We start from the raw sequence: 22,425 nt of genomic DNA on the forward strand, positions 1-22,425 counted from the left end.
AGGAGAAAATATCTGCATACCTGAGAAAAGACTTCCATGCAGAATATATGAAGAATTTTCAAAACTCAACAGTAAAAAACAAACAAATAAGCAATTCAATTTAGAAAATGGGCAAAACAGTTAGAATGGCAAAAATAGACAAGGCAAGAGACAACAATTGTTGGAGAGGATGTGGAGAAAGGGGATCCCTCCTACATTGTTGGTGGGAATGCAAGTTGGTACAGCCACTCTGGAAAACAGTGTGGAGGTCCCTTAAAAAGTTAAAAATTGAGCTACCCTATGATCCAGCCATTGCACTACTGGGTGTTTACCCCAAAGATACAGACGTAGTAAAGAGAAGGGCCATATGCACCCCAATGTTCATAGCAGCAATGTCCACAACAGCTAAATCGTGGAAGGAGCCGAGAGGCCCTTCAACAGATGACTGGATTAAGAAGTTGTGGTCCATATATACAATGGAATATTACTCAGCTATCAGAAAGAACGAGTTCTCAACATTTGCTACAACATGGACGGCACTGGAGGAGATAATGCTAAGTGAAATAAGTCAAGCAGAGAAAGACAACTATCATATGATTTCTCTCATCTATGGAACATAAGAACTAGGATGATCACTAGGGGAAGAAAGGGATAAAGAAAGGGGGGGTAATCAGAAGGGGGAATGAAACATGAGAGACTATGGACTATGAGAAACAAACTGAGGGCCTCAGAGGGGAGGGGGTGGGGGAATGGGATAGACCGGTGATGGGTAGTAAGGAGGGCACGTATTGCATGGTGCACTGGGTGTTATACACAACTAATGAATCATCGAGCCTTACATCGGAAACCGGGGATGTACTGTATGGTGACTAACATAATAAAATAAAAAATCATTATAAAAAAAAAAAAAGAAAAAAAAAAGAAAATGGGCAAAAGACACGTACAGGCACGTCACCGAAGAAGATATACAGAAGGCAAATAATAACTTCACTAAGGTAAGCCACTAGGAAAATGCAAATTAAAACAAAATGAGATATAATACAAACCTATCAGACTGTCTAGAATAAAAAATAATTACAACACCAAATGCTGGTGAAGATGTGGAGAAACTGGATCTCTTATACATTGTTAATGGTAATGTGAAATGATCCAGCCACTCTGGAAAAAACTAATGATATATGCAACAACTGGGATAAATCTCAAGGGAATTATGCTGAGTGGCAAAGGCCAATCCCCATAATTACATTTATAGAACATTCTTAAAATGAAAAAATTAAGGAAATAGAGAATAGATTGGTGATTGCCAGAGGCTAGGGAGAGGGTGAGTATGGGGGAATGTCTGTGGCTATATAAGAGTAGCAAAAAGGATCCTTGTGATGGAACTCTTGTATATACTGACTGCAGTAATGGTCCACAGATCCACACAGGTGATAAAATTGCATAGAACTAAACATACAATCACAAAGACAAATAAGTATGTGTAAAACTGGTGAAATCTGAGTAAGTTCGGAAGGTCGGATCAGTATCGGTTTCCTGGTTGGGATATTTACTACAGTATTGCAATACCTTAGCAATTGGAAAAAACAAGTGAAGGGTATATAGGATTTCTGTATTATTTCTCACAACTGCATTACTATGATCATCTCAAAATTTTTTTAAAAATTAAATAGCATTTGTAATAACATAAAAAACACAAAATTAGTTATATTTAATAAAATTATGTGCAAGCTCTGTACACTGAAAACCAAAATAACACTGCTGAGAGAAATTAAGGAAAATTTAGATAAAGAGAATAGAGATAAACCATGTTCATTGATTAGAAGACTTAGTCTCATTAAAATGGCAACTCTTCCTCAAATCTACAAATTCAATGAAGCCGCAATAAAATTCTAGAGACTTCTAAAAACAGAATCGACAAGCCAATTCTAAAATTTATATAGAAATGTAAAGGGCCTAAAGTAACTAAAGCAATTTTTTTAAAAAGACCAAAGTTGGAAGACATATGACCTGAATTCAAAACTACTGTAAAGAAAACAGTGTGGTATTGGTGTAAAAACAGATATATAGGGGCGCCTGGGTGGCACAGTGGTTAAGCGTCTGCCTTCGGCTCAGGGCGTGATCCTGGCGTTCTGGGATCGAGCCCCACATCAGGCTCCTCCGCTATGAGCCTGCTTCTTCCTCTCCCACTCCCCTGCTTGTGTTCCCTCTCTCGCTGGCTGTCTCTATCTCTGTCGAATAAATAAATAAAATCTTTAAAAAAAAAATAGATATATAGATCAATTAAACAAAAATAAATTCCAGAAATAGGTTCAAATGAATATGGTCAACTTATTTTTTATAAAGGTGCTAAGACAATTCAAAAGAAAAAGAGAAGTCTGTGTAAAAATGATGACAATCAACTGAATACCAATATGAAAAAATGAACATGAACCCTTATTTCATACCATACACAAAAATTAACTCTAAATGTATCACAGGTCTTATAAATATAGCAGCTAAAACTATAAAATCTCTAGAAGAAAATATAGAAAAAAATCTATGTGAACCTGGGGTAGACAAAGATTTCTTAGAACACAAAATACATGAATCAAATATATAAGAAAATAATCAATTACATCCAGGAAACTTAAAAACTTTTATTCTTCTAAAGCACTATATAAAAACAATAAAAAAGCAAGTCATAGAACAGAAAGAATTATTTGTAATACAGATATCTAACAAAGGACTTGTATATAGAGTACATATAGAGCTCTGACAATTCAATAACAAGACAATTATAAAAAGGGAGGCAAGATAGGGAAGACATTTCACAAAAAAAGATATGAATAGCCAAAGGCACATGAAAAGACGTTCACATCATTAGCCATTAGAGAAAAGCAAGCTAAAACCACAGTGAAATACCCCTATGTATTAGAATGTCTAAAATTTTATATGCTAATGATACCATGTGTTTGCAAAGACGTTAGGCAACTGGATTTCTCATACATGACTGGCGGAACAGTAAAATGTAACAATTACTCTGGAAAATAGTTTGAATAGTTTTTTAACAAATTAAACATTCATCTACCATGCCACCCATGAGAAAAGAGTTAACAATGCAGGTATAATTGCTTATTCCTTGTATTTCCCCAAGGGAACCAGGACCTACTGTGGGCCAATCCTTAGGAATGTGCTCTTTAGACTTTTCTTTATGTTAGTTACTGATGGTTTTGTAAAATACACCCAGAGCAATGGCCCATGCCTACTGGCTTGTTCAATTGCTTTGTACAAACATCAAAACTGATGATGTGCACCTGAGTTTCATGTACCATTGCTGACTGCAAAGCAGGACATGTCTATGTGTAACCAAATCCCCCATAAAAGTCTCATATCCTAAGACTCAAGTGGGCTTTTCTGGACAGAAACATTCCATACATACCCTTGCAGTTCACTGCCAGAGAGAAAGCATGTCCTGTGTGCTCAGACAAGGAAGGACTAGAAAGCCTATGCCATAACTCCCTAGCCACCACTGATACTATTCATTTCTCTTTCCTGCTGCTTATTCTGTACCTTTGGCTGTAATAAATCTTAGCCATTAGTGTAAACTGCTTTTGAGACTTATCAGTCTTCTGGCAAATCATGGAAGGAAACAGCACCTACTCATTCCACCTCTAGGTGTTTATCCTTCTAAAAAACAAAAACATATAACCACACAAAGACTAATACACAAATATTCATAGCAGCTTCATTTGTGATAGCCCAAAACTGAAAATATCGAAATGCCTAACCACAGATAAATGGGTGAACAAATTAAGATATATCCACATAACTGGATACTCATCAGCAAAAAAACAGAATGAACTGTTAATAAATACAACTACATGGACACAACTCAAAATCATTATGCTGAGGGAAAGAAGCCAGATACAGAAGAGTACATGCTGCATGATCACATTTATATGAAATTCTAGAAAATAAAAACTAATTTATAATGACAGAAAGTATATCTGTGGTTGCTGCCTAGAGGCATAGCTGTAGGGAGAGATGGAATACAGCAGAGGATGAGGAAATGCTTGGGAATGATGAAAATTTTCTAAACCTTGATTATATCTTTCAAAACTCTGCTATTAAATATCCTAACCTAAGACCCAGGCATGTTTGGTAACAGGATGCTGAAGAAGTTTCCTGTGTAATGGATTTGATTTCTTCTGTAAGAAAGTGAACTCATTTGTTAGAGGGTAGGATTTATCATAACTTTGAGAAGAGTGGCAAAGGTTTAAAATAATCACAGAACTATTTTATCAGAAAAAATAAGAATACAGTTTAGCTATGCAAGGTCCATTTGAGACTGGTGATCATGAATGTGTACTGATATCTTAACTCCCTTTAGCAGCACACAATACTCACCTGCAGGCAAAGAGAAAACAGCTAGATTCGTATAGGATTAAATTTTGTCAGATGAGCGCAACAAATATACACAGGAGAAAGGAAGATGTGGTAAGCAGAATATTGGCCTCCAAAAATATCTTCCCCCTAGTCCCTGGAACCTGGGAATGTGTCACCTTACATGATAAAAGGTACCCAGTAGATGTGAATAACTTACAGATCTTGAGATGGAGAGTTTATTCTGGATTATCTGGGTGGGCCCAATGTAATCACAAGGGTCCTTATGAATGAGAAAGGGTGGTGGGACAGTCAAAGAAGGAGTTGTAACAATGGAAACATGTCCCAGTAATGCAACATGAAAGGACTTGACCAACCACTGCTGGCTTTGAAGGTGGAAAGGAGCACAACCCAAGGAACGCAGGCAGCCTCTAGAAGGTGGAAAAGGCAAGAATGAATTCTCTCCTAGAGTCTCCAGAAGCAACGCAGATTTACTGACACCTTGATTTTACCCCAGATCCATTTTGGACTTCAGACTTCTAAAACTGTAGAATAATTTGTGTTGTTTTAAGCCATCAGGTTTGTGCAATTTGTTACAGCAGCCATAGGGAACTAATATAGATTAAGTATGTTTTTTTCTAAAAAGACTTGCTATCAAAGCTGAACAAGAAGGAAACTGAATGAAGGAGATGGCTAATGGTTGAGGTGAAATAGAGGGGTCAATGAAAGCAATAAACAAGGAAATAAAGTAGCTAAATGGTCTCTTATTTCATTTGCTGGAAAGAAATGCTCATTCTTAAATACATGGGGGGGTAAAGCTCATTGGCATTTTTGAAATAACTTTGTTAAAAAAGAAGGTGAATGAAAAATAGTCCAGAAACAATAGAGGGCAGGGAGACTAACAACACTATTTTATTATTTTATATGCCCATCATAAGCAGGAAACATTTCTTACTCATCTTTCTATCCCAAATACCCAACATAAGGCCTGCACATGGTCGATGTGCAATTAATGTTTTAGGAATAAATGAATAACTCTTTTTGTATCACTCTTATCACAAAGTGCTCCTAAAAAGCAGATATAAAACCTGAGGCCAAGAAAAGAAAGATGAATTACTAAAGGCACAAAGCTAGAGACAGAATTGAAGGGGATGAAAGACCTTGAATTCCCACCTCTTCCTCAATATCATATGCCACTACTTTTAGGAACAACACTAAAGGAAACCGTAAAAGAACTTAAAAAAGATTTTCAAAATTTCCGTACTCTGACTTTGCACATAACCCCAAAAAGATGAAAAGGGAAAGAGGCTGAAAATCTAAATGACTATATAATAAGTATATTAAGAATGTTCTCCATTTCCCTCTTTCATCCCAAAAGTAGTAGTAGTAAGAAATGATATAGTGAACATATATCATTTACCTGCCCACCCACCAACACTTTTCGTAGGGTAGTTACCCCCTCCCATTTCACATGGCCTGCTTATTAGGATGCTCACCTATCACCTATCACCTATCACAAGATTATAAACATAATTCACTATAACCAATCAAAGTACCCTATCTCCAAGGCCAAAGTGAATGACGAAGGTCAATCAAAAATCATACCCAAAACTTCCTGCTAGAACTAATAAAGGAGATGGCCCCTCGCTCAAAGAAAATGAAACTGGAGCCCCAGCAGCTTTTGCCCTCAGCCGCAGGTAATAAGTCCATACCAGAAGAAAGCAGAAGCAAGAGATGAAGACACAGATTTGCTGACATTACTGATAGATCCAGCTGTGTCTCAAGACAGAGCCATAAAATAAATTTCATCCCCTATACTTTTATTTTATTTTTTGGTTTAATACTTTAAAGTACATTTTTCTCAGTTGCAAAATGGCAAGAACGCTAATTAAAAAGGGCAGGAAACAACTGTCTGTAGAACTTAAATATGATATATAGGCCAAGCTAAGCTATTGTTTCTTTAACCAAAAGTGGAGCTGTTCAGAAATCATAGTTATGACTCCCCTCTTTCTCCTGTCTAGGGTTCTTAGTACTGTTCAAAAGAAAAGATTCTTCGGTTGAAAGTGAAAATGTTTAAGATTTAATAGAGAAGATCTCCGCATAGATGGAAAAAAAAGATCATTGTTCTCTACGGTCTCATCTAATTCAAATATTCTACACTGCCTTTTCTTTTACACAGCCACCTACCACCAAAAGAAGCTCAGAACAATATAGATACACCGAGATTCTCCCTAACTCATGACATATGCACAGGCCAAATCCAAGTCCCAACTCAGAAGCCAATTTTACTCAGTTTCTAGAACATGTAGTTAAGAGTGGAAAAAAGAGAAGAGAAATGGATATGTTCCCCCAAAGAACTGATCAAAGATAACATGAATAAATAGTAAATAATTTTCAGCACCCAGATATTAACTTCCAGGCTACTGGTCATGAAACGTCTCAAAGATGAAACCAAATAGTATAACCAAGTAATAAAGGGCTTTTAAAATTAAAATTAAAAAATAGAAATGAAATGGTTTGCTGGTTATACCTTTTTAATCTTGGCATTTTTATTCTAATTACTATATGAAAAAGTCCTTACTCCCTATAAATTGTCAGCAGTTTTACCTTGCTTCTTGTTTTCACTTTTGATTTGCTCTTCTGTTTTCTTTTCAACTTCTTCTTATTTAAAATTTTCTTATTCCTAAAAGTGGAAAAAAAGAATTATGAAAGTTCATTATCAGGACATAAAAAGCTATGAAAAATAGGTACTTCCAAAGTAGATATCTGAATATTTCTCCTACAAACTTTCTTCCTATGAAATAATATACTCTAGATGCACATATATAAGATACTAACACACAATGTAGCTATTGAGATAATAACACAATACTGGAAAGCTAAGAAATATACATTAAATGATCAAAAAATTGAATTTTGCAAATATTTTCAGAAAATTAAAAAAGGTAAATGGCATCAAATGAAGTTTTTAAAATTTTATTCAACAGTGGGGATGCTAATAAGTATCAGGTATATTCCCTTCCCAGAAAAATCTACTCTTTGTAGTTGCAAGGGCTACAATGCAAAAAGGGACAGGAGGCAATTTTTACCAAATTACTATAGAAAAAAACCCAACTCGTACTCTTCTCATATTCTGCAGCCAGTTTTTCATAACCTCACAGGCCCAAGACAAAATTATTCCTTAAGCAGAAGGACGCCCCTGAATGACTTTGAGAAAGACACGGAAAAAATGTGTCAAAGAATAAAAATTATAGTGGAAGAAACAAGAGTCAGGGAAAACAATGTATTTTATTTTCTTCTATATTTTTCTATGTCTCTAATACTGAGGTACACACTGTTAGGTACGAAAAAGACAGTTCTTGCCCTCAAGGAGCTCAAAGACTTGAATGAAAAACATAATTTAATGATCTAGCAAGAGAATGCTACTGAGGAGGAGGAATAAGGGGAGGAGGAGGGGACAAAAAGAAAAGAGGAAGAGGGGGAGGGGAAGGAAGAGACTCTAGATCCTAGAGGTTAAGTCCTTAACACTTGGTAACTAATTTAGTGGAGGTTGTGACCAAAACAAAAGTTGTATGCCTAGGCCACCTGGAGGTAGGAATGTCATTCACAAAAACAGGGAAGTCAAGGGGGAAGAATTAGTTTCCAAAAGGAAAAAAATGGTTCTATTTTTTCTTTTTTTTTTTTTTTAAGATTTTATTTATTTATTTGAGAGTGAGAGAGAGCATGATGAGCTGGGGGAGAGGCAGACAGAGAGGGAGAAGCAGACTCCCCGCTGAGCAAGGAGCCCCACCTGAGTTCCCAGGACCCTGAGATCATGACCTGAGCTGAAGGCAGATGCTTAATCGACTGAGCCACCTAGGCGCCCCTATTTTTTTTTTTTAGAGGGGGAAGGGACAAAGGGAGACAGAGCATCTTAAGCAGGCTCCATGCCCAGCATGGAGCCCAGTGTGGGGCTCCATCTCACAACCCTGAGATCATGGCCTGAGTGGAAATTAAGAGCTGGTTGCTTAACCGACTGACCCACCCAGGTGCCCCCCGTTCAATTTTAAAGATATCTGAGTTCAAGATACTAAAATGTCAGCAAAATAGACATGAACAAGCATATGAAAATTTATCTTTGACAATTCCTTCAGCTTTACTCCCTAAACCAAAATAACCACAAAATTGTCAATTATGTCTTGTAAATAGTTCTCGAATCTGTCTACATCTCTATTGCTGCAATTCTAATAATCTAAGTTACCATCACATCTTGCTTGGTCTACTGCAAAAGCTTTTTAACCCATTTCTGTACATCCGCGTTTGTTCCGCTTCAATCCATTCTTCATACAGGAGCCCAAGTCAACTTTTAAAAACACAAATCTGAGGGGCGCCTGGATGGCTCAGTTGGTTGAGCATCTGACTCTCGATTTCCGCTCAGGTCATGATCCTGCAGTTGTTAGATACAGCCTCACGTGGGGCTATGCGCTGAGCCTCAGGTCGGCTTGGGATTGCCTCTCCCTCTGTCCCTCCCCCAGCTCATGTGTGCTCATGTGCATGCGCGCTCTCACAAATAAATACATAAAATCTTAAAATAAAAAAACAGAAACAGAAATCTGAGTAAGTAATTACCCCACTTAAAACCCTACTAATATCTTCACAATTCTCTTGGGTTAGAGTCCAAAAGCATTGGCATGGCTTAAAAGATCTTCTACTAAGATCTGACCTCTGCCAGCCTCCCTGCCTCATTTTGCACCCCCACCAACTTGTTCATCATACTCCAGCCACAAAGACATCCTTCTAGCTGTGTGAACCTGCTAAGCTACTTAGGGGCTTTCACAAAGGTTCTCCCTCTTCCTGGTATTCTCTCCCACATCTTTTGCTAACCACCATTCACCTCTGACATCCCAATCTAAGTGTCACTTACTCAGTAATGTCCCAGACTGAGTTAGTTTCCCTTATATACACTCTCATGTCATTTTACACTTGTTTCATTGTGTTATCTACAACTGTAATTATGTATGGGATTATGTGTTCAATGCATTGCTCCTTCACCAAGCTGTAAGTACCGAGAGTACAGAGGCCATGTGTTTCCTGTGCAGTGCTCTAGCCTCTTTATCTAAAAAAGTACCTGGAACAAAGTACTCAATACTATTTTGAGAAAAAGAAAAAGGAGGAAAGAGAGAAAAGAAGGAAGTTCAGAGCAATAGCTTTAAGCATTACTCAGAGGACCAAGGACAGATTCATAGATACAGAGATACGTTTAAAGGATATGTAAGCCAGACATGTCCATTTAGGAGCTATTCATTTAATAATTTTATGCAGATTTTGGTGCAACGGAGGTAATGGAAAACCATGTACATGGATAAGATTTCCCCCAGATAGCATGCTAAGAAAGTAAAGAGAAAGACTGATCAATAGTATCATGTGCTACACATGAACAGATATACCTGCTTATACAGTCTATTCAGCTATGAGCATTGTGAGAGCATGAAGAATGTGTATTTCAACTCTGTACTTTCAAGGCCTGCATCAGTGCCTGACATATCACAGGTGTTCAAGAATTCTCAAAAATGAAAAAAAAGTTAATGAAAAGTAATGAGTATTTCTCATTATGGTTTAGAAAAACAACTTCTCTTTTATATTAAATGAAATCAGTTTTCTGAGCAACAGGAATATGTAAATGCTAAAAAGTTTGCCACTTCCATACAATTCAGAAAAACATCAAAGTTCACTCAAAACCAATCTTCGGAGAAGCAGAATATATAAAGCCAAATAAAATGACTTTCCTGAAGCCTAGTCATCAGAGACTAAAATTTTCAGAAATATAAACCAATACTTGTGTTTCTTTTGCTTAATGAACATCTTTAAAGTTCAAATGGCTTTAATATATATTCCTAAAATACTTCTTCCTATGCATTTAATCAATTTGGCATTTAATTAGTTATAACAATTTTAATGAACCTAAACCCACCAATTCCTGAATATAGTTTAAGAATCAGCTTTTCCCAAATCCCCACAAATTGATTTTACTGTGTGTTTTGTTGTTGTTGTTAATTTGGCTTGTTTTATTAGAAATAGATGGTTGTCAAAGACAGCCAGTAATAAGTTAAAAGTTATATGAAGAAAATCTATAGTCAACATTAGAAAATAAAAATGCTATTTGTTCGTAAGCTAACATCCCATTATATGACTAACGGAAAAGCTTAGTTTCAACTAACTTTAAATAAACTTTTCATGATATCTGAGGATGGACAGATAAAAGAAAAACTCTAGAAACCAGTCTTACACATTAACAATTCACCTTGGAATTTATGATGATTTAGGACTTTAAATCCTAAATCAAATAGGAACTTAATAAAAAAATGTTTGGAATTGATCCTGTAGGATTTTTAGTCATTTCACAAAAAGAACCTCATACCTATGAGATTTGAAAGAATTATGGGTGCTAATAAAAGGCAAAGGCTATTAACATTCTTAAAATATTTATTTAAAAAATATTTACTTTAAAAATTCCAAAGAAATTTTAATACCTACCACTGTTTAAGGAAAACCAATTTTTTCCTACAATGTAAGAACAAATGAATTTTTACAAGCTGTTCCACGATACAGATCATTAGTCTCTCTATCAGCTTAATGCTGAGTCTGTTTTCTAAAAAAAACCAAAAATTAGTCATAATTTAACTTTAAAACGTCTCTCACTCTGAATCTGTTTCTTCATTTGTAAAATAACAAGACGAAGGAGATTATTTCTGAGATTCTTTTTAACTCTAAAATACTGGAGTTATTTAATAAGTCCAAATTCAAAGAACTTCTGGAATAAGAAGATTTCAATCTTTTGTTTAATTTCCCTTAGTAATGAGAAATGAAAAATTCCTGAGTCTATGGTCTAAGGCAGGAATAGGCAAATTATTTCCTGTAAAGGGCTAGATTGCAAATACTTTTCACTTTGTAAGCTACAGGATCTCTGTTGCAACTACTCAACCGTTAGGGCATGAGAAGAGACACAGACAACACATAAACAGACAAGCATTACAAACTATTTCTGGACACTGAAGTTTGAATTTCATATAATTTTTATATGCCACAAAACACTTTTTTTTTTTTTTAAACCTTTAAAAACGTCAAAACCATTCTTAGTTGACAGGCCATATAAAACAGGCACTGAGCCAGTTTGGTCTGTATGCCATAGTTTGTCGACCCCTGGTCTAGAGTGTACTTTGATAAACAGGCTCAATCAGAAAGAAAAAAAAAACTATTAGTATGCAACATAAATAAAAGCTGTTCAAAATATCACTATGCTTATACAAATAAGCATTCTTAAAATTATGTATTTTCTTTTTGCAAAGATAAACTCCGGACTTCCACTTCCCTAAAATAAGATACTAGGGAGAAGCAAGCCATTGCTCTTCCTTCAAAAACTCGACTAGCCTAAGAATGCTGGGGAAGTAATTAAGGACCAGATGAACTAAAACTCCAGAGATAAAAGAGCACTTCCACGGTGAGCTCAGACCATTGGCATTTTCTTCACGGGGGTATTTGCAAAGTTTGCATACATATGAGGTCAAATTGAGCCTAGTTTAAACAGAGGAACTCTACCAAAGAAAACAAGAAACTAGTGGGGCTTTAGCTGGAATGAGACTGGAAATCCAGAAAAGCCTCAAACACATGGCCAGTTTCCCCAATGACATAAAGCTTAGTAATGGGATGCTGGAGGATAGGGAGGCTGGACCAACAGGACAGAGTCAATTTCCCAATCTCCAATGTCCAGAAGACAGAATCTCAGTAAAGGGAGGAGTCTACTTATTCCATGATTGGATGGAGATTGTCAGCACCTCACCCTATTTGTTTCACACAGCAAAGAGCTAAACTCTCTGAAAGAAAATGACTGTTAGGCACATAATAAACATATTAAGAGATATACAAGAAGCAAAATAATCAGGTAGACTCAAGATAATTGATACTGAAGTTAGGAGGCAAGGATTTAAAACAGATGTAAAGATGGAAAAATAGGATGAAATGATACAATTTTCAACAGATCTATTTTTTTAAAAAGCCAAGTAAATTTTCTAAAAAATAAATATTTGAAATCAAGACTTGTCAGATGATTTTAAGAGCAGAATAGACTGAGGAAAACAGGATTCGTGGACCTGCAGAGAGGCCAAGGGAAAATATCCAAACTCAAAAACAGAGAAAAGAACGAGATGCCTAAAACAGAGTATGAAACATGTAGGACATAGTTGAATGATCTCATATTCATGTAAATGAAATCCAAGACAGAGAAAAAAAAAGAATGGAACAAATGCAATATGTGAACAGATAATTAATGACAATTTTACAAAAGTGAGGAAAGAAATCAACTCAGAGATTCAAGAAATTCAGGAAAGTACAAGCAGGAATATTCAAAGAAAACCACAGGCACGCCAAATGCTAGGTACAGTCAAACTGCTGAAACAAAGGATAAAGAGAAAATCTTAAAAGCAACAAGGAAAAAAGATACACTCAAAAGAACAACAATAGATTGATAGCTTCCATTCTCTGTGTTTAACGGTGCTGGGGATGGAGGGGTGTAGACTATGTACCTACCAAAAATATCCTTTAAGAATGAAAACAAGAATATATTTTAGACCCACAAAAGCTGACATAATTCACTGTCAATATACCAATACTACAAGAAATACAAAAGGAAGGTCTTTATACTTGCTATGTCAAAATTTTAAATAAAAGGGCACAGACCTAAAGTAGAAGAAATGGAGAAGATACATCCTGAACATGCTTACTGGCCTTGCAAAAAATGTTGGCATGGCTATATTAGTATTGACAAAATTAATTTTTAAGGCTAGAAGTATTATTAGAGATGAACTGAGCACTTCATAATGCTAAGAGAGTCAATTCAATAGCAAAACATTAGCAATCCCAAATCTGAATGCATCTAACAAAAACATATGAAGCAAAATTGAGCAAAGTAAAAGGAGAAAGACAAAGTCACAATCAAAAGAGCAGATTTTAATATACTTCTCTCTGACAGAACAAGTAGAGGACAAAACAGCATGGATATAGAAAAATTAAAACATGATTAATCAACTTGATCTAATTGACACATCTAGAAAATCACACCGAACAAGTAGAGAATGCATTCTTTTCTAATGCAAATAGACTATTTACCAAAATAGACAACAGAATGCTGAACCACAGACTGAGTCTCAACAAATTTCCAAAGACTGATTGTGATCACAGAAAAATTAAACTAGAGACCAACAGAAAAAAAACTAAGATACTGCCAGATGTTTAGAAATCTTAAAAAAAAAAAAAGCAAAAAACAGATTTTAAATAACCTAGGAGTCAAAGAGCTATAACAGAAAGTTAAAATGGAAATCAGAAAATAGTTTCAATTAAATAAAAATGACATATGACATATCAAAACTTGTGAAATGTAGCTGAAATAATGGTTAGGGAAAATGTACAGCTTTTTGCAAAGACTTAAGTGCACATAATGAAAAAAGAAATTCTGAAAGTAAATGATCTAGGCATACAACTTTAGAAGTCAGAAAAACAACAGCAAGTAAACAATGTAAAAAGAGGGAAACAAATATAAGAACAGATATCAATAAAATAGAAAACAGACATTCAGTAGAGAAAATCAAGGAACCAAAACTAGTTCTCTGAAAAGATTAATAAGGAAAGGTAGTCCAGAAAAAAATAAAATAAAAAAAATAAAACCACAATTACCCATATGAGAAATAAGAAAGAGGACATCATTATAGACGCTGCCCATAAATTTCACAATTTAAATATGAGGGCAAATTCCACTGAAAAATGTAACTTCTCAATATTAAACAAGGAAAAAAATACAATATCTGAATAGTCTTATACTCTGTTAAAGAAACTGAATCCCTAACCAAAACCTTCCCACAAAGAAACTATAGACTCAGGAATTAGAGAATTCCTCTAAATACTTAATTCACTGGTACATTCTTTCAACAATTTCAGTCTTAAACTAACTCTTCCTATGAATATAAAAAGAAGAAACTTCCCAACTCATTTTATGAGACTAGCATAATTCTGATACCAAAATCTGAAAAGAATATTTCAAAATAAGAAAATCTCAAGCCAACATCTCCCATGAACAAAGAAGCAAAAATACTACCATAGCCAAAAAGTGGAAACAACCCAAATGTTCATCAATTGACAAATAGATAAACAAAATGTGGTACATCCATATAACAGGATATTATTCAGCCATGAATGGAGTAGACACATCTGCTTTATGGATGAACCTTGAAAACATTATGCTAAGTGAAAGAAACAAAAACCACGATTCCATTTATATCAAATGTCCAGATTAAACAAATCCATAGAAACAGGAAGCTGATTAGTGGTTTCCAGGGGCTAATGGAAAAGAGAAGCAGAGTGACTGCCAATGGGTACAGGATTTCTTTTTCAGGTGAAAAAAATGTTCTGTTTGCACAACTTTGTTAATATACTAAAACTATTGATTCGTATACTTTTACATGGTGTGTTTCATGATATGTAAATTATATCTCAACTAAAAAATAAGACAAAAAAGCCACTGATATAAACATAATTTCAATGTTCAGCAACCTATAAAAAGGATAGATAAACTGCAAAATCCAATCAATGTAACTCAATAGGATAACAAAATAAGGGAAAAAAATATGATCATTTCAATAGAAACAAAAAAAGTATTTTATAAAACTCAACAACTACTTGTGATGAAATGCCTCCGTAAGGCAGAAAAAAAAATTAATCTGATAATTACTAAATCTGGTAATTACTTAATCTAGAAGTCAGTAAAACAAAAGAAATAAAAATCATAGTGGCTGAAAAGAAAACAGTAAAGCATTTTTACTTGCAGATAACCTAACTGTGTTTATAGAAAAAGCAAAGTAATAAGTAATAAGTGAATTATCCAGGTCACTGGATACACCAGTTTTTTTAAAAATCAACTAATTTATAAAACACTATATGTAAACTGAAGCTTTTCTATATAAACCAGAATTATTTCTCCTGTGTAATTAATGTAATGATACGCTCATCATTGTGTTCAAGCAATACTGAATAAATTAGGGAGGAACAGTAGTCTGATTACTAAGTAGAAAACTTTTATTTACTCTCCTAGGCTGATAATTAGTAACAAGAAAAGAGATTTTAGCAGTTCAAATTGATCTAGGGGAGAGATTCCTATATATAGCTTCAATCTCTTGATCTATTTAGAAGTCTGCATATGGAGGGTGGGGGCGGGGGATAATAACTCTAAATAAAATCACCTTGGCAGGGGCAGAGCAGCATAACAAAAAGAGGGAGGAAAGGAGACAGTGAGAAGTCTCTGAAAAGTTCAGACTTAGACCATGCTTCATTCAGATTTATATTGCAGTTACACAGAGCCTAAGTGAGTGAGAAAAACTCAAGCCATGAAGCACCCGTAAAACTTTCTAAGGACAATCTGTTCACCCCAGGCCTCAGAGAGCTACCACAAGGGTAATGACAGTTAGCAGTCGAATAAGCGGGCACACAAAAAGATACAAGGCACCCTGAGAACTAGGGGAAACAGACAACAGATACCAAAACAGACTGCAGGTGGAATTTTCAGACACAACTATGCTTACCAAATTTAAAGAAATAAGAGATAGCTTTAAGATATCTGTAGCATATGGCCAACATAGCATATATGAAAGAGAATCATATCAAACTTCTAAGAAAATGAAAAATACAATAACTGAAATTAAAGACCCATTAGGTAGGTTTGCAGCATCTCACACCCAGATGAAGATAGAATTTGACGAGATTAGAAGAGTATCTAAAATTCAGCATAGAAAGATAAAAAGGTTGAAAATGTGTCCCTGAGACCTCCAGTTGTGAAACCTCCTCCTTCAACTCCCATCATCCCAAAAGAGACAGGCTTTACTCCATCCAAGTACACTTCTCATACACTGGACCCCAACTCATTTGCCATCCTCGGGATTTCACTCAACCACTTATTTCCTTTCTTTGTTCACTCTTTAATCTCGTTTATCCAGGATTTCTAAACCTAGAGGCCTACTGGCCTCCACCCAATGAAGAAGGAAAAAAAAGTTAAATGATTCTCTATCTCTCTTCACCACTAAATTTCTGTCTTGAACTTTTTCAATCCCTTACTATCAAATTCCTACATGTTTATGACTTCTCAATGCCACAAACTTCCTTGTTGCCTACTGAATTTCCTAGCTTTAGTCTTTATCCTTCACATTCTTCCATATATGAGTATTGTCAAAACAGTCTACTTCTTTAAATATCTTTCCCCTACCCTTGGCTTCAACCCTTGTTTTAGTGGTTCTTCTACCTTTGATGATGATTCTTTCTCAATTAATAGGTCCTTTTCCTGTCCTCTTAATGTTTAGTGTATATATATTACTTCTCATGAGAGTTATCTGTTCATATTCTCTATTTGTATCTTACAAATTTTGTTTCTAATAATCCATAACAACCCTGAACAATAACTACTGAGAATTCATGAACATCATCGGAATACTGGTCTAGAGCCAGTTATGTTCTCTGACAATGAAGGTACATCTACCATAAAAACTGACCACCTTTCTAGCCACTTCAAAACCCCACCCCAACGCATTTAGTTCAAATTAGATCACCTAACCCTCTTCTTTGCTGCTTAAATAGGGACACCATTAGGAAGGTACTCCTTTTACTTACCTTCCACCCAACATGAAATATTCTCTACAGGGCCTTACTCCATAAACTAGTCCCATTCTCTCTTTTTTATTCATTATTCCTGCCCTTCTCCTTCAGTCTACTATGTTAAGAGTACAGAATTTAGAGACAAATGGCCTCGTTTCAAATGCAGGCTGTGTCATTTATTAGCCGTGATCTGGGAAAGTTACTTAACTTCTCTGCCTCAACCGTCTCATCTGTAAAATAGGGTGAAAACAGTACCTCTCCCATTGAATTATAAAGTACTTAGAGATACACCTGGTATTTAATAAGTACTAATCAAATTTTATTTTTTATTATTATCATGCTAAAGTGCCTACCTTGGTTTGTGTTTCCCCACAAGCAGACTTGATTCAAGAATTCATGTAAAAGGATCTGTTTTGAGAAGTGAGCCAGGAAAAACACTGGTGGGAGGATCAAAAGTACAATAGGGAAGGGAAGGCAGTCAGTAAAGAGTGCATTAGCCAGTTACCCTGATGGGCAACTACAGCATGATTCTACTGGAAAACTCTGGTAGATGGTGTAGAACATGGCTCAGTTACCCCAACTGAAGGATGAGAAAAATGAGGTATTTATCCACCAACTCCTCCTCCATCACTGGTTGAAAGCCTTTTTAAAGGCATTAACTCTGGCATTTCTGGCTTGCCCTGCCCATAAGCCAAGAATGTCTCTCTGGCCAATAAGAAAGCTCTCAGGCAGAAAGTCAGAGTCTTAGGTGGAGAGCATGGAGATAAATGCCAAAGAGATAAGGCTAGGACACTAATAACATCTACTACAGTGTCTATTATCCAAAAGATAATTCTTTGTCTCCTTCCTCAAGCTACCATCTTCCTTCTTTCCGTTTAAACACTGATTTCTTTCTTTCATTTCTTTCTTTCTTTCTTTCTTTAAGATTTTATTTATTTGAGAGAAAGAGAGAGCACAAGCGGGGGGGAGAGAGAAGCAGAGTCCCTGCTGAGTGGGGAGCCCAGCTTGATCCTAGGACCCTGAGACCATAACCCGAGACAAAGGCAAATGCTTAACCAACTAAGCCATCCTGATGTTCCTAAACACTGATTTCTAAATACTCTCCTTTCTTCACCTAACCTCAATTTAATTTTCCACCAAAAGGTGACTTCTCCTTGACTTCTGGAAAAATGAATGGGGGTGAATGGGTGTAGGTCATTATGATCTCTTAATGCAAACTTGAAGATGATGTCTTCAGACTTCTATTTAGCTAACCTACAGAAAAAGAGGCAGTTTTAAGTGATGGTATGTTCATGAGGAGCCTTTGAATATACTGAACATAATGTATTTGAGACACGATTGAGAGGCCCAGCAGTAGACTTTTCAAATTACAGTTCTAGAGATAAAGAGAGAGGTTTTAGCTATAAACCACACACCAGGAAATAAAAAACAATTAGGTAATAACTAAAATCACAGGACTGACTGAAATAACCAAGGAAGAAAATTTAGAGAAGGGTACCAAGAATGGACTCTTGAGAAACTAGTTCTTCCTCCCTTACTATCTAAAGAAAAGGCATTATTTCTATACTTGAAATCTAGTCACCTGTTATACCTATCATTCTTTCTTCATTCTTCTAATACCAAAACATTCTTGAATCCATTCTATCTCATCTATTCCCACTGCCTTCTCAGGATTCATTACCATTTGTCAGAACTACTACATTTGTTTCTTTAAAGGTGGTCTTGCTTTGGGGATCTGCACCTTTTGTCTTCTATAACGCTGGCAGAGATATTTTTATAAATTCAAAGTTTAACTCTACCACTACTGTTCTCAAATAAAGCAATACTTGGGCATGATAACCTGGTCCTAATATATGTGTCTAGTCTCTTCTATGCCCTTATTCTTATTCACCTAATTCCCTATCCTTCAGTTATTACCATTATTTGTGTTTTGCACTTGTTTGATTTTATCCCTGAATTTAAAATGTAGCTCTAGCAACGATAACAGTCACTCTCAGGAAACTATGGTCCACAATCCAAATCTAGTCTGTCACCTAGCTTTGTAAATACAATTATACTAGAACACAGCCATGTTCATCTGTTTACATATTTACTGCTTATGGGTGCTTTCAAACTGTAACAAGAGTTGAATAGTTGCAACAGAGATTGTATTATCCCAAAGCCTAAACACTTTAGGGTATTTGGCCCTATAAAGAATTACGTTTACTAACCCTTCACCCATGAGACAGTAAATATCAAGCAATCTCATACGTGTATAACTGGATTCCCAGAAGGAAATAAGAAAGACTGAGTTTGAAATAATATTTGAGGAAATAAAGGCCAAAATGTGCCAAATTAAGCAAAAAATATCATAGATCTCAGAAATTCAATGAATACCAAGCACAACCTAAACACACACAGACACACACAGAGACACATACACACACACTTTATTTAGGCACAGCATAGTCAGATTACTAAAAATCAAAGGTAAAGAGAAAAACCTTAAGAGTAGTCAGAGAAAGAATTCTGGTGCCAGTTTGGTGGCATAAACTCAAATACGGCCCATCTTTCCCACTGTTTACAACTAAGAACTATGGACAAAATACAAGAAGAAAAAAGAAAAGAAAGAAAAAAGAAAAAATTACTTGAGGATTCTGAAAAGCAAACAAAAGCATATTGTAGGGGCACCTGGGTGACTCAGTCGTTAAGTGTCTGCCTTCGGCTCAGGGCATGATCCCAGCGTTCTGGGATCAAGCCCCATATCAGGCTCCTCCGCTGGGAGCCTGCTTCTGCCTCTCCCACTCCCCCTGCCTCTGTCTCCTCTCTCGGTGGCTGTCTCTCTCTCTGTCAAATAAATAAATAAAATCTTAAAAAAAAAAAAAAACATATTGTAGAGTGGAGTTAAACTTGGAAAAATGACCCACAGGAGAGTAAGCTTCCCAGTTCAATTATTTTGTCCTCTTTCCCTAACAGCTTTGCCCAAATGCCAGGAAACAACCACTGCATCAGAGCAACAATCCAGAAGTTAAACCTCCAAGAGAAACCCTATCTTTCTGGCAAGTAGAATTGAGGAAAGGGGCACCTAAGTGCTGGAGAATGGGGAGAAAATCCTGAAAAGGAAAAAAATGAGGGAAAGGGATTCCCTAATTCTGTCTACAAACCCACAACGGTCTTGGGCTTACTCAGGAACTACACAGCATAGCAATGGCTCAGAATTGAACTGAGATTTGAAGTACCCCCCACAGAAGGCGAGACCAAATTTGCCATCTGAACCTAAATGAGTTGACAGTCTGCTAAAGAAACAAAAAAAATCAAAATTCCCCCCAAATTATAATAAGCCCCAGAGTTTACAAAACATAACATTAACAGTGTCCAAGATACAATCCAAAATTCTCACAATGCAAAAAAGCAAGAAAAATGTGATCAATTTCAAAGGAAGAAACAATTAACAGGTGCCAACCCTGAGGTGATGCAGATGTTCCAATCATCCAATACTTTCAAAGCAACTACTATAAATATGCTCCATCAAGTAAAGGCAAACACACTCGAGCAAAAAAAATTCCTCAGAAGACAAAGAGAAATTATTTTTAAAATGAACCAAATGTAAAATTTAAAACTGGACAATACAATGTATAAAATAAAAAAATTCAATGGATAGGCTAAGAGAATGGAGATGACAGAAAAAAGAATCTGTGAACTTGAAAATGGATCATTAAAAAGTATGAAATCTGAAGAACTAAGAGAAAAAAACACTGACAAAAGGAAAAATGAACAGAGACTTGTGGGACAATCTCAAGAGTTTTACTGTAATTGCCATTGGAATCTTGGAAGGAAGAAAGAAATTAGGGCAATATTTTAAGAAACGATGGCACCACAAATTTGGTAAAAGACAAATTTACAGATGCAAGAAGCTGAGCATTCTTCAAAGAGGTTAAACTCAAAGAAAGTTAATGACTAGACACATCAAATCAAACTGCTGAAAACCAAAACCAAAAAACCCAAAACGTTCTTGAAATCAGAGAAACATGACATAATACATAGAGGGGAGTAAGATTCAAAATTACCAAGTTTCTCATTAGAAATCATAATGATGAAAAGACAGTGGAACAACATCATTAAAATATTGAAAGAAAACAGGGCCTACTCAGAATTCTACATCCACCTAAAATATCCTTTAGGAATGAAAGCAAAATGAAGAGATTCTCAGATGAAGAAAAACAAAGGCAAGTTTATCCCCAGCAGACTGATGTACAAGAAATGTTAAAGTAAGTACTGAAAAGCTGAAACGAAATGTGGCATTTTCAGAAATGAAGGAAGAACAGAAATAATAAATATACAGGTAAACACAAAATACCACTTTTTTCCCTTTAAGTTCTTTAAAATGTCATACCCACCGAAAGCAAAAAATATAATTGTACGGTGAGGTTTTCAAAGCATGCAGCCATAAACATATATGGCAACTATAACATAAGGAGGGTGGGTAATGAAGTAGAGGGGAAAAAAAGGATCTGTTGCCAGGTTTCTCTATTTTAAGTGAAGCAGTACAATGGTAACTCTAAGTAAGCTGTGAAAGGTTAGGTATATATATTGTAATCGCTAGGGCATTAAAATATAAAAAGATAAAGCCAGGGGTGCCTGGGTGGCTCAGTCATAAAGCATCTGCCTTCAGCTCAGGGTGTCATCCCAGGGTCCTGGGATTGAGCCCTGCATTGGGCTCCCTGCCCTTCTGGGAACCTGCTCCTTCCTCTCCCACTCCCCCTGCTGTGTTCCCTCTCTCGCTGGCTGTCACTCTCTCTGTCAAATGAATAAACTCTTTAAAAAAATAAAATAAAATAAAATAAAAAGATAAAGCCAAAAAGGCCAATAGCTATATTAAAAAGGGATACTAAACAATAATCCAAAAGAAAGCAGAAAGAGGGAAGAGAGGAATGAAAAACAAAGAAAACATAAGACAATATAATGATAAATCTAAAGCCAATCATATCAATATTTATATTAATAATCTAAATTCTCCAAATAACAGGCAAAGATTGACAAAGCAGTTAAAAACAAAACAAAACCCTACACGTGGTGCCTAAGGGAGAGAAACTTTTTTTTTCCCATGCTAGTTCACCATTTTTTTTTTTAATTTTTTAAGTTATGTTAGTCACCATACAGCACCTCACTAGTTTTTGATGTAGTGTTCCATGATTGTTTGCATGTAACACCCACTGCTCCATGCAATACCTGCCCTCCTTAATACCGGGCTAGCCACCCCCCTCCCCTCTGAAACCCTGTTTGTTTCCCAGAGTCCATAGTCTCTCATAGTTTATTCCCCCTTCTGTTTACCTCCCCCTTCATTCTTCCCTTCCTTGTCCTACAGATCTCCTGCTATTTCTTATGTTCCATAAATGAGTGAAACCATTTGATAATTGTCTTTCTCTGTTTGACTTATTT

At 35.9% G+C, this 22,425-nt stretch overlaps 1 protein-coding gene across 3 annotated transcripts in view; it reads right to left on the bottom strand.

The window, feature by feature from the left end:
* MYCBP2 (MYC binding protein 2) overlaps positions 1-22,425 on the bottom strand; it is a 252,568-nt gene that overhangs the window by 221,576 nt on the left and 8,567 nt on the right. For all 3 annotated transcript variants that reach the window (XM_040623680.1, XM_040623687.1, XM_040623672.1), the window contains exon 2: positions 6,949-7,024. In XM_040623680.1, the coding sequence (XP_040479614.1) occupies positions 6,949-7,024 (76 nt within the window). The remainder of the gene's footprint in view (positions 1-6,948; positions 7,025-22,425) is intronic.

The sequence above is a fragment of the Ursus maritimus genome, unplaced genomic scaffold (assembly GCF_017311325.1).
Source record: "Ursus maritimus isolate PB19 unplaced genomic scaffold, ASM1731132v1 scaffold_10, whole genome shotgun sequence".
NCBI lineage: Eukaryota > Metazoa > Chordata > Mammalia > Carnivora > Ursidae > Ursus > Ursus maritimus.